At 49.2% G+C, this 13,661-nt stretch overlaps 1 protein-coding gene across 12 annotated transcripts in view; it reads left to right on the plus strand.

The window, feature by feature from the left end:
- The first annotated feature begins 364 nt into the window (after positions 1-364).
- Positions 365-13,661, plus strand: part of LOC119794133 (filamin-C-like) — a 71,021-nt gene continuing 57,724 nt past the window's right edge. For 4 of the 12 annotated variants that reach the window (XM_038301488.1, XM_038301489.1, XM_038301490.1 and 1 more), the window contains exon 1: positions 366-1,010. In XM_038301488.1, the coding sequence (XP_038157416.1) occupies positions 620-1,010 (391 nt within the window). In that variant the 5' untranslated portion in view covers positions 366-619. Of the gene's footprint in view, positions 1,011-13,661 lie in introns of all 12 variants that reach the window. The other 8 variants (XM_038301492.1, XM_038301494.1, XM_038301496.1 and 5 more) reach the window with 3 other exon arrangements.

A 13,661-nucleotide genomic window follows, 5' to 3' on the forward strand; every position in this document is an offset into this window, starting at 1 on the left:
AGGTGTGATCAGAGGATGTAGCAGCTGCTGCTGCAGTGTCCATAAAGCCGCAGCAGGCGGCGCTGCTGCTGCATCAAACTGCAGGAAGGTTCAGTTTAGTTTTTAGTTTGATCAAAAAGTGAATTTGAACTAATTGAACCGCAGGTCCTGTGATCTCTGGGTCTTTCAGAAGGCAGAATCTGGATCATTTCCTGGGATCTGATTGGTTCTCCAGCTCCGCTTTTACAAGCTGCTGCTTCTCTAAAAATACCCGAAGGTGTCATCTGGACGGGGAGCCCCGGGTCTGGCCCTAGGAGGGGCCCCACCTCCCGCTCCGCCGTGGACCAATCAGCTGGCGGGCCGGCTCTCTGGGGGGCTGCAGATGGATCTGGTGATGGTGGGGGTCATTCCTGGGAGTCCAGCAGAGTGACGCTGATCTCCTTAACCCTGCGGGTCCCCTGGAGCCCAGCCTCAGTCCTCCGGGCCACAGCCCCGCAGTCTGCGCTGCTTTTCCTCGGAGCAAGCCCAACTTTTCTGGGATCCTCCCCCTCGGACTGGACCCTCCGGCTCTGGCCCCTGTGATCCTGGCTCTGCCCCCCGCCGCTCCTCTTCGGTTCCTCCGATATAAAAGGAGCGCAGCATGATGAAGAACAGCGGCTTCCTGGAGCCGCAGCAGCTCTTCTTCCTCAGCAACGCAGATCCAGAGGAGGAGGAGGAGGAGGAGGAGGAGGAGGAGGAGATGCCGGCCACAGAGAAGGACCTGGCGGAGGACGCGCCCTGGAAGAAGATCCAGCAGAACACCTTCACCAGGTGGTGCAACGAGCACCTGAAGGTGCTCAACAAGCGGATCGCGGACCTGCAGAAGGACCTGAGCGACGGGCTGAAGCTGATAGGGCTGCTGGAGGTGCTGAGCCAGAAGAAGATGTACCGGAAGTACCACCTGAGACCCAACTTCAGGCAGATGAAGCTGGAGAACGTGTCCGTGGCTCTGGAGTTCCTGGAGAGGGAGCACATCAAGCTGGTCTCCATCGGTAAGAGGCTGGGGGCCCCTGAGGCTCAGACAGGTGTGAGGGGCCCTGCCTGGTGCTTCCACAGCAGGACAGGCAGAGGAAGGAAGGTCCAGAAGCTCCTCACAGCTTTAGATGTTAGGAAGTTCTTCCTCTGGTCTTCACATCAATTAGAGGAACCTAACCTGCTCAGAGGCATGGGCGGTTCTACACAGGGGCCAACGGGGGCCAGTGCCCCTGTAGATCATGTCCTGGCCCCTGTAATGGCCCCTGTACTGAAGCCATAATACTCAAAGAAATTCTAATGATGATCTGCGCTGGAACAGACATGATTACTGATCAGTCCTTTGGATCCATTTCATTTATCTTTACAATTTCCTATTTACTAATTATTTAAAAACTATAAGGTGATAGCTTCAGTGGTATTGAGATAGGATCCCATTTTTTTAAACAGTTAAATATGTAGAATTCCTACATTATGAATGTAATTTGACCTATAAGACATATAATTTTAATTAAACTTAATTGAATAGAAATTTCATGCAGCTCTCTTAATATATTTGAATCCATTGCCTGGTAACCTGACTCCGCCAGATGGATTTGCTCCGCATTTCCATCCGGAAACCTTCCGTTGAAGTAATTTTGGGAAGGGGCGAAAATACTGGTTAGCTGATTGGCCTATGTTGGTGATAGACGGGCGAAATAAACCAATCAGATCAACGAAGCATATGACGTACTAACAGCCAGGCTACTCTTGCCGAAACCAGTCGGGAGAAGAGCAAAAACATCTTTTCCTCTGAGAAAAGCCTCCAGAGCAGTGTTTTGCTCTTCTTTCAGTGAAGAAATACTCTGTAATTCTGATAAAACTTGCTCGATAGCCACGCTAACGCTAGTTTCATCGGCTGAAGCCGCCATGTTCTTTAGACTGAACTGTCGCGCTTCTCGTTGCGTCACACCTCAACCCGCCTCAAAGCCAACGCTGATTGGACGTTCGTTTGGTGAACGGCTCCAAATGTTCTTTAATGGAGAGTCTCCAGACTGATTAGCGAGTGAAATCTTGAAAGCTCGGGCGGGGTTACCAATCTACTCGCTCTGGAGTGCAGAGTTCACTGCTTTTAGATGCTGTCGCTAAAGTCTCCATTAGCAGAATAAAGTTGCTACAATTTTTTTGTCACTTTTTTGCAATAAAAGCGCTAGAAATGATTAAAAAAGTCGCTAAATACAGTTGGAAACACTGATGCTCTTCGAGCTGTTTGTTTTCAAATGGTTTGCTGCTGTCTGTTTGGACCTTTCTGAACATGTGCAGCAAATGGAGTGATCCAATATGGTGGACACTGAAGGGGGGTTTCAGATCCTCTGAAAAACTTAACAAAACTTCCAGAATCTTCTGTAATGTTTTAAAGCTGAAGGTTCTGGTTGGATTCCTCAGATGATGCAAAAACGTAGAGAAAGGAAGGTTGTTTTGGAGATGTTAGAGGACGTTCCTCTGGGTTACATTTATCACTGGCTTCAGCTCATGTTTGAGCTTCTTAAACAGGATCATGGAAACATTTGAAAGATCTGTCAGTTCTCATGGTTTTCTCTTTAGATGCCAGATAACAATTAAAAAGGTAGCTTGGAAGTTCAGCAGATGAATATCTAAAGGTTTTAGTTAGCCTTCACCAGATGTTTTTATCTCTGAGAATTGAGAAGAACTGCAGGATGTTCTCATGACTGCAGATGATCAGGGGGTGGAGAAGATTAGGTTCTGATATAGAACATCTAGGATTCTTTTGACATTCAGCTGCAGGTTCAGGTCAGCAGATGCTGTTCAGAGGTTGAAAATTTTTCCAGAAGGTAACGTGCTCTGTGGACTCCAGCAGGAGGAGTTCTTGGAGATGAGATGCTTCCAGGATGGACCTTCAGCTCCTGGTTTCATTCATTACCGGTTCAGTGGGGACAGGCTGAGCTGCTGGGGGGTGGAGGTGATTGATGGAGGGACAGCTGAGCTCTGCCATTTCTTCACAGACAGCTGCTGAAAATAGACCCTATAGAGGAAAGCAGCAGGGCTGGCCCAAGCTGCTGGGCGGCCTGGGGACGGAAACCCCCTGTAGGGCCCCAAAGACCCCCGCCCCCCTCAGAAAATATGATCTAAAAGATCTCCAGAATGAGAATATGAACATGGTGTATTTTATGAGGTAATTTGGAAATATTTCAAGGATATTTTCTGGCTTTTATATAGATCGTTGATTGATTATTGATGCCTGGATAGTTTATGCTTTATGACATTTTTTATAGCCTTGTATTCTGATTGATCTTTGGTCTCCAGGTTTTCCATCACATTAGCGTCTGGAATTTATTTGTTGTTTCGTTTGCCATCATAATCTTCATCTATTCACATATTTTCAAAAAGCTTCTAGATGTTTGTTCCTCAGCATTTATAAACCTTCTAACCATCATATCTGGATTTTACTCGTTTTTAGTTCATTGTTTTGGTTAGTTTTTGTTATTATTTGATCCTTTTGAAATGTTTTTACATCAAGCTGTGGGGAGCATTTCAGGATCAGTTTGGTTTGTAGCTTTTATTATTTTCTGCATTATAATAGCTGTCGAAGGTTTTTCCATTTTCTTTATTTCTTTTTATTAGTTGACCTTATTTCTTAAACTTTGATTCTGGGTCTTTAAGGTTTATTTTTATTCCAGGTTCTGCCATTTAAAGCCTGGTCTCTTTTTCTGGACTCTTGTATTTCCCGTGTCTTTAGCTTGTTGACCGTATTGAACTCCTTGAGGACAGCAGCAGTTTTTCTGCTGCTTTAGGCCTCTGAACACAGAGCTTTGCTGTTTTGTGTTCTGCACCTTTAAAGCGGCTCCGTTCTGCAGAACTCTATCAGAGCTCTCAGTGTGAAGGTCCATTCTTGTATTTTCTAATTTTGTCTGTACGTGTTTGTCTGTCAGTGTAATGGTTGCCATGTGTTGCAGCAGTCAGCTCTTAGGAATGTCCATCTGAAGCCAGGACCCCCCCAGCACACCCCCACCCAACACACACCCCAAACACACACATCAGCACACATTCTCATTTTGCTATATGTAGTGAGGATCATGTGTTGATTTTTAGTCATTTTAACCCTTTCTATGGTCTGACTCTGACTATAACCCTAACCAACCACTATTGGCACAAACCCAACTCTAGCCTGGACCTAAACTCAGCTCATCTCTCATCCTTAAACCATAGATGGGTGATGAGGACCAGTAAAATGTCCTCACTGTGATGGTGAAATCATAAAATGGTGCTTACTCTCATACACTTCTTATTCTGAAGCTGGGAATCTCTGACACTTAGAGACTCTCTTGGAATCACTGGGACTCTTTGGGGCTCAGAGACTCTGGGACTCTCTGGGACTCAGGGACTCTATTAGACTCTCTATGACTCTCTGGGACTCAGATACTCTCTGGCACTCTGAGACTATCTTGGACTCTCTTGGAGTCTATTGGACTCTCTTGCACTCTCTTGGACTCAATAGGACTCCCTGGGACTCACTGGGACACCCTGGGAATCACTGGGACACTCAGGGAATCACTGAGACTCCCTGGGAATCACTGGGACACTCTGGGAATCACTGGGACACTCTGGGAATCACAGAGACTCCCTGGGACTCACTGGAACACTCTGGGAATCACTGGGACACTCTGGGAATCACAGAGACTCCCTGGGACTCACTGGAACACTCTGGGAATCACTGGGACACTCTGGGAATCACTGGGACACTCTGGGAATCACAGAGACTCCCTGGGACTCACTGGAACACTCTGGGAATCACTGGGACACTCTGGGAATCACTGGGACACTCTGGGAATCACTGGGACACTCTGGGAATCACCGGGACACTCTGGGACTCACTGGGACACTCTGGGACTCACTGGGACACTCTGGGAATCACTGGGACACTCTGGGAATCACTGGGACACTCTGGGAATCACTGGAAAACTCTGGGAATCACAGAGACTCCCTGGGACTCACTGGAACACTCTGGGACTCACTGGGACACTCTGGGACTCACTGGGACACTCTGGGACTCACTGGGACACTCTGGGAATCACTGGGACACTCTGGGAATCACCGGGACACTCTGGGACTCACCGGGACACTCTGGGACTCACTGGGACACTCTGGGACTCATTGGGACACTCTGGGAATCACTGGGACACTCTGGGAATCACTGGGACTCACTGGGACACTCTGGGAATCACTGGGTCTCACTGGGACACTCTGGGAATCACTGGGACTCACTGGGACACTCTGGGAATCACTGGGACTCACTGGGACACTCTGGGAATCACTGGGTCTCAGAGACTCTCTTGTACTTCCGAGGAAAAGTCTGGTTGGATCAGTCAGGGACCGACTAGGAACTGATCCTGTTTAGATTCTTTCAGCGGTTCTGTTTTTTTAGTCATGTGGGTTCTGTTGAACAGGGCTTCTGTTTGTGGTGGTTTTTGGTTCTGATCATTTAGTGAGAGTTGGGGTCCATCCTGGACATACCTAGTCCACAGAGACACACTGATCAGAAAAGCAGACCTCTGAACCAGTCAACCGACTAGTCCGGGGAAAACATGCAGAAATCTTTGATCTTTCTCTTTCGGTACCAGTTTTCTCTTCTCTTGGACTCTCTGGGACTGTCTGAGACTCATTAGGACTCTTTGGGTCTCAGACACTCTAAGACCTGGTTTGGGTCAGTTTCCCTTTTTTAGGTGGTTCTAAAACATGTACAGGGTTCCATCAGCAGGTCTCTGACTGGGAAAGTGTTTCCTGTTAATCAGCATCTCATTAAGATCTATCAGCTCATTAAAGTCTACTTGCTCCTTAGGGTCTACCAGTTTGTTAAGGTCTACCAGTTTGTTAAGGTCTACCAGTTTGTTAAGGTCTACCAGTTTGTTAAGGTCTACCAGTTTGTTATGTTCACTCTGTCAGTCTTATCTACAGAATCCAGTTTGAGTCGGTAGTAATTTGAAAGAGAGAGATATTAAAGGTTCTGATTCCTTCCTGGTTCTGTTCTGTTCATCTGTTATGTTGATCACAGCCTCATCAGTGTTTATCTGATCTTATCCTGGTGTCAGATCCAGGAATTAAGGAACATTTGACTGAGGACCCAGGAAGAAGGATCCCTGGTTCAGAGCTGGTTCTATTTTTAAGCACTGATGGTTCCAATGTGGATGTTCTCAATCGATTATCTGAAGTCATCGATTTTAAGTTAAACCTATAGAGACTCCTTTGTAAAATGTCACAGAGAACACTTTTCTCTGGTCCAGTTGGTACCAGCTTTGTCTTGCACCACAAAGGTTCTGGGTTTGATTTTGGATGTTTTTGAGTTGCTGGTTCTGTTCCCTCTTGCCACTGACTCAGATCCTCTGCAGGGAGGAGCTGCTAGAAACCGTCAATGGATCCACCAGATTTAGTTAAATTTTATCTGATTAATTTATTGATTTTAATTTTGTTTCCTTTAGTTGAATTATTTCATTAGGAAGTCTGCCTGGTTGGATAACAGAGCTATAAAACCATCTTCTTTACTTTGAAATATTGACTGTTTCCTGTATTTGCTTCAGTTTTTTCCTCTAACTGTATTCATTTCATGATTCTGGGATGATGCTCGATTTTCTTTTTCCAACAAACTAAATGTTCCCAGTTTGTCTCAAATCAAATCTTTTATGCTGCAGCAGCTGAGGCCTGCGCTGCATGGAGGAATCTCTCAGCTGTTGCAGAACCTTTTTGGTGTTTAGCAAAACTTGGACGCATTAGCAGCAGTTGTCTGCTCCCTGAAGTGCTGAGTCAGAGACGGGTCGCTGCATCTGTTGCTGCTGTCAGCTGCTGAACAGATGCAGCAGGAGGAACGGACCGTAAATTAATGAAGCTTCACCTCAGAACCGGTTCTGCTACTGCAAACGCAATTCAGTTTATTTCTATAGCGCCAATTCACAACACGTCATCTCAAGGCACTTTACAATTTAACCAGATCATCCAGTCAGATTGATTCAAAGTTTTTCTATCTAAGAAAAAACTGCATTGACTCAAAGGCAACCCCTAACACTAAGCATGCTTGTAGCGACAGTGGAGAAGAAAAACTTCCTTTTAACAGGAAGAAACCTCCAGCAGAACCAGGCTCACTGTGAGCGGCTATCTACTGGGGTTCAGGGAGACAGAAGCAGAGACACAAAAAGCAGCTGTAAAAGGCGTCCAGGAAACACACAGCCAGGCAGACGAGCTCCAAGCCAGCTCCCATGTCAGAGGATGAAGAGAGCACACACTGCTGTTCTGTTCTCTAGTTACAACATGGATCAGAACATCCTGGAGAACCGTGTCCAGTGACCTGCTGTGTCTCCCACTGGCTAAAACTTTTGGACTTCCTGTCTAAAATGATCTGATATCCAAAATAAGGAGAATAAAGAGGCTGAAATGCTCTCACTGCAAAAACGATCCTTCTTAAATTAAGTGTATTCACCCTTAATTTGAGTGTTTAAATGAGATAGTTTGCCAATGGAATTAGTAATTTTACTATTAAAGTAAGATAATTAGATAATATGCACTTGAAATAAGACAATGGAAATGTGTTTTCTTATTTTAAGTGTAAATTGTCTTGTTCCATTGGCAAAATGTCTCTTTTTTACCTTTTTGTTCAATTCAAGAACAAATGCACTTATTTTAAGAAAAAATTACTTATGTAGATTTAGATTTTTTTGCAGTGCTGAAGCTGCTGATCTGACCGATCGGAGCATGGACCGGCCAGAACCATGACCAGGGAGGGCAGCAGAACCAGGACCAGAAACCAGTCTAGGCAGCTTTTAATTTCAAACAGATGGTTGTAACCGTGGTAACCTAGAGACCCACCTGACAATCTCTGTAGAATTTTCAAAGGCCATGTCTCTAAGGTAGCCCGGTTGGGTCAAAGGTTCTGCAGATCCAGTTTGATTCTGGATCTTGAGGTTTAACCGTGACTCATCTCTTAAGTGCCGGTTCCCATTTAGGAACTGTTTTCTGTCGGGATCATTCAGAACCCAGAAAACCACTACATGCCCCAGACCTGGACTTGGAGAGCTCTAAGATGAACCATTGATCCAGAATGGAGCCAGGGAACCAGTTGAGTTGGTCATATTTGGGTCGGTTCTGTTCGCAGCAGCTTCTTGCAGCCTTGTTGTCCTCAGATGGTTCCTCCTCCAGCAGCGGATCTGCTGACGGTCAGACCGGGGATCCAGAAACAAAGGGTCCATTTAGGCGACGCCGGCTCCCACTGAGACACACTCGTGATCCCTGTGGGTGCGTCGGCCGAGGTCACAGCTGAGTGGTTGGTTCTGTTCCGAGCCGAGCAGAACAGACCAGCAGAAAGAATCCAGACCAGGCTTTGGTGTCCATCCATCAGAACCGCCCAGAACTGGTCCGGAGGGCCACGCTGTGATGGTTCTGAAGATTTGGTCCCAGTCAGACATTTATCTTTGATTCCTCTGAGCAGATGAACAGACATTCTTCACCTGGAGAATCTCTGTTCCATCTGGGTTCTATTACCAAATGATGCAGTTTAGCCCTGACTAGCAGAATCACTGCAGCCTCCATAGAAGCTTGTAGAACTAAATCAGAACCTGGGTCATTCAGTTGATCCAAATGAACCCAGGTTTCTGTTTGTTGGAGCTTTAATGTTGGCTCTGTTCAATTTAAGATGTTTTGTGTTTCTAAGACTTGGAGCAGAAGCTGGAGAGAACCAGGATGGGTGTGAGGATGTTCCGGGTGGTCCAAAGAGTTCTGTATCGTTTGGTTCTGGTTCCCCTTCATTCATTCATTTCATGTTTTTATATTCTTTCTATTTTAGTTTTCTGGTTTTGGTTCCAGTTTTGAAGATGCTTTATGGAGATGTTGAGTTCCAGAACCAAAAATTGGAAATGATTCTGCTTCTCATGAGAGCCAATCGGATCGGTTCCTGGAAAGATCTTGAAATATCTAGAACCTGGCAGAACATTATGAATTGAGACAGAACGGAGCGGAGCCCATGATGATGTTTTCACATCTAGGAGATAAATGTTCTCCTCATTCAGGTGGAAGGCTGGTTAGAGAGGAGAAGAGACTGAGAACAGAAACCAGGAACTACAAACTAAAACAAAGACCAGAACCAGAGGAGCTGGATCTAAACCTAAAAAACCTACAAAATCAAAGACACACCCCCAGTGACCTGACCTGACGTGCATGCCCATGCCCATAGTTACCTGACTTGCCGTGCACGTCCACAGTGACCTGAGCTGACGTGCAAAACCCCGTTGACGTGACCTGACGCCATGTCCACAGTGACCTGAGGTGTACATCCACAGTGACGTGACGTGACCTGACGTTCATGCACATGCCCATGGTGACCTTGCTTGACATGCATGCCCATGGTGACCTGAGTTGACGTGGACAACCCCGGTGACGTGACCTGACGCGCATGTCCACAGTGAACTGACCTGACGTGCACGTGCACAGTTACCTGACATGCACACCCCCGGTGACGTGACCTGACGTGCACGCCCACAGTGACCTGACATGCACACCCCCGGTGACGTGACCTGACGTGCAAGCCCACAGTGACCTGAGCTGAAGTGCACACCCCCTGTGACATGACCTGACATGCACACCCATGGTGACATGAAGTGACGTGCACGCCCCCTGTGACATGACCTGACATGCACACCCTTGGTGACATGACCTGACATGCACGCCCATGGTGACATGAAGTGACGTGCACGCCCCCTGTGACATGACCTGACATGCACACCCTTGGTGACATGACCTGACATGCACGCCCATGGTGATGTGACCTGACATGCACGCCCCCTGTGACATGACCTGACATGCACGCCCATGGTGACATGAAGTGATGTGCAGGCCCCCTGTGACATGACCTGACATGCACGCCCATGGTGACATGAAGTGATGTGCACGCCCCCTGTGACATGACCTGACATGCACACCCCTGGTGATGTGACCTGACTTGCACGCCCACAGTGACCTGACATGCACACCCCCGGTGACGTGACTTGACGCGCATGTCCACAGTGAACTGACCTGACGTGCACGTGCACAGTTACCTGACGTGCACACCCCCTGTGACATGACCTGATGTGCATGCCCATGGTGACCTGAGTTGACGTGCTCACTCCCGGTGACGTGACCTGACGTGCACATCCACAGTGACCTGACATGCACACCCCTGGTGACGTGACCTGACGTGCACGCCCACAGTGACATGAAGTGACGTGCACGCCCCCTGTGACATGACCTGACATGCACACCCTTGGTGACATGACCTGACATGCACGCCCACGGTGATGTGACCTGACATGCACGCCCATGGTGATGTGACCTGACATGCACGCCCATGGTGACATGAAGTGATGTGCACGCCCCCGTGACATGACCTGACATGCACACCCTTGGTGACATGACCTGACATGCACGCCCATGGTGATGTGACCTGACATGCACGCCCATGGTGATGTGACCTGACATGCACGCCCATGGTGACAGGAAGTGATGTGCACGCCCCCTGTGACATGACCTGACATGCACGCCCATGGTGACATGAAGTGATGTGCACGCCCCCTGTGACATGACCTGACATGCACACCCTTGGTGACATGACCTGACATGCACGCCCATGGTGATGTGACCTGACATGCACGCCCATGGTGATGTGACCTGACATGCACGCCCATGGTGACATGAAGTGATGTGCACGCCCCCTGTGACATGACCTGACATGCACACCCCTGGTGACGTGACCTGACATGCACACCCCCTGTGACATGAAGTGACGTGCACACCCCCGGTGACATGACCTGACATGCACGCCCATGGTGACATGAAGTGATGTGCACGCCCCCTGTGACATGACCTGACATGCACGCCCATGGTGATGTGACCTGACGTGCACGCCCCCTGTGACATGACCTGACATGCACGCCCATGGCCACAGTGACCTGACATGCACACCCCCGGTGACATGACCTGACGTGCACGCCCACAGTGACCTGACATGCACACCCCCGGTGACGTGACCTGACGTGCTCGCCCATAGTGACCTGAGCTGAAGTGCACACCCCCGGTGACATGAACTGACATGCAGGCCCATGGTGACATGAAGTGATGTGCACACGCCCTGTGACATGACCTGACATGCACACCCCTGGTGACGTGACCTGACATGCACACCCCCTGTGACATGAAGTGACGTGCACACCCCCGGTGACATGACCTGACATGCACGCCCATTGTGACATGAAGTGACGTGCACACCCCTGGTGACGTGCATATGTTGGCTGTGAGGAGGAACCACATTAGCAGCTTAAAGAGGATTCACGCCAGCAACCTTCTAGCTGTAAAGGAATTTGGTTCTGCAAAGCAGGTCTGCTGCAGAGGTTCCTTCATAATGGATGACCTGTAGGAGATGAAGATGAAAGGATTGAAGGACAGAAGCTTCAGGTTGATTTATAAAATCCTCTTCATCAGCTCGTCTTCTGCTTTCCTTCCCCTGGTTCCTGCAGATGTTTCTAACAGGAGGAGTTTAGCTCCAGGGAACATTTCTGTGATTAGGTAGAGTCTGGAAACGCTGAAACACCTGTGGACCTGACGCGCATGTCCACAGTGAACTGACCTGACGTGCACGTGCACAGTTACCTGACGTGCACACCCCCTGTGACATGACCTGATGTGCATGCCCATGGTGACCTGAGTTGACGTGCTCACTCCCGGTGACGTGACCTGACGTGCACATCCACAGTGACCTGACATGCACACCCCTGGTGACGTGACCTGACGTGCACGCCCACAGTGACATGAAGTGACGTGCACGCCCCCTGTGACATGACCTGACATGCACACCCTTGGTGACATGACCTGACATGCACGCCCACGGTGATGTGACCTGACATGCACGCCCATGGTGATGTGACCTGACATGCACGCCCATGGTGACATGAAGTGATGTGCATGCCCCCGTGACATGACCTGACATGCACACCCTTGGTGACATGACCTGACATGCACGCCCATGGTGATGTGACCTGACATGCACGCCCATGGTGATGTGACCTGACATGCACACCCATGGTGACATGAAGTGATGTGCACGCCCCCTGTGACATGACCTGACATGCACGCCCATGGTGACATGAAGTGATGTGCACGCCCCCTGTGACATGACCTGACATGCACACCCTTGGTGACATGACCTGACATGCACGCCCATGGTGATGTGACCTGACATGCACGCCCATGGTGATGTGACCTGACATGCACGCCCATGGTGATGTGACCTGATGTGCACGCCCCCTGTGACATGACCTGACATGCACACCCTTCGTGACATGACCTGACATGCACGCCCATGGTGATGTGACCTGACATGCACGCCCATGGTGATGTGACCTGACATGCACGCCCATGGTGACATGAAGTGATGTGCACGCCCCCTGTGACATGACCTGACATGCACACCCTTGGTGACATGACCTGACATGCACGCCCATGGTGATGTGACCTGACATGCACGCCCATGGTGATGTGACCTGACATGCACGCCCATGGTGACATGAAGTGATGTGCACGCCCCCTGTGACATGACCTGACATGCACGCCCATGGTGACATGAAGTGATGTGCACGCCCCCTGTGACATGACCTGACATGCACGCCCATGGTGATGTGACCTGACGTGCACGCCCCCTGTGACATGACCTGACATGCACGCCCATGGCCACAGTGACCTGACATGCACACCCCCGGTGACATGACCTGACGTGCACGCCCACAGTGACCTGACATGCACACCCCCGGTGACGTGACCTGACGTGCTCGCCCATAGTGACCTGAGCTGAAGTGCACACCCCCGGTGACATGAACTGACATGCAGGCCCATGGTGACATGAAGTGATGTGCACACGCCCTGTGACATGACCTGACATGCACACCCCTGGTGACGTGACCTGACATGCACACCCCCTGTGACATGAAGTGACGTGCACACCCCCGGTGACATGACCTGACATGCACGCCCATTGTGACATGAAGTGACGTGCACACCCCTGGTGACGTGCATATGTTGGCTGTGAGGAGGAACCACATTAGCAGCTTAAAGAGGATTCACGCCAGCAACCTTCTAGCTGTAAAGGAATTTGGTTCTGCAAAGCAGGTCTGCTGCAGAGGTTCCTTCATAATGGATGACCTGTAGGAGATGAAGATGAAAGGATTGAAGGACAGAAGCTTCAGGTTGATTTATAAAATCCTCTTCATCAGCTCGTCTTCTGCTTTCCTTCCCCTGGTTCCTGCAGATGTTTCTAACAGGAGGAGTTTAGCTCCAGGGAACATTTCTGTGATTAGGTAGAGTCTGGAAACGCTGAAATTCTCCCTCCAACCTCCACGCCGACAGGATGAAAGTTTTTCCTCTGTCACTGGCTGTAGTTTGATCTCTGACCTCCAGCTCTGCAGATAACAGAGATGCTGACATCAGAGCCCAGCACCAACTGGCACCGTCTGCTCTGCTTCAGTCCCTGCAGAGCTCCTCCTCCTCCTCTCAGAGCTTCATGGTTCGCCTGCAGCCTCTCTGGGTTTGTTCACAGCAGCAGATTTTCTATCAGTGTTGAAAGACCAGAACTTGGACCTGCAGCCTGAGGAGATGAACTCCACACA

This window comes from Cyprinodon tularosa, unplaced genomic scaffold (assembly GCF_016077235.1).
Source record: "Cyprinodon tularosa strain WSP-4 unplaced genomic scaffold, ASM1607723v1 ctg469, whole genome shotgun sequence".
Lineage (NCBI taxonomy): Eukaryota > Metazoa > Chordata > Actinopteri > Cyprinodontiformes > Cyprinodontidae > Cyprinodon > Cyprinodon tularosa.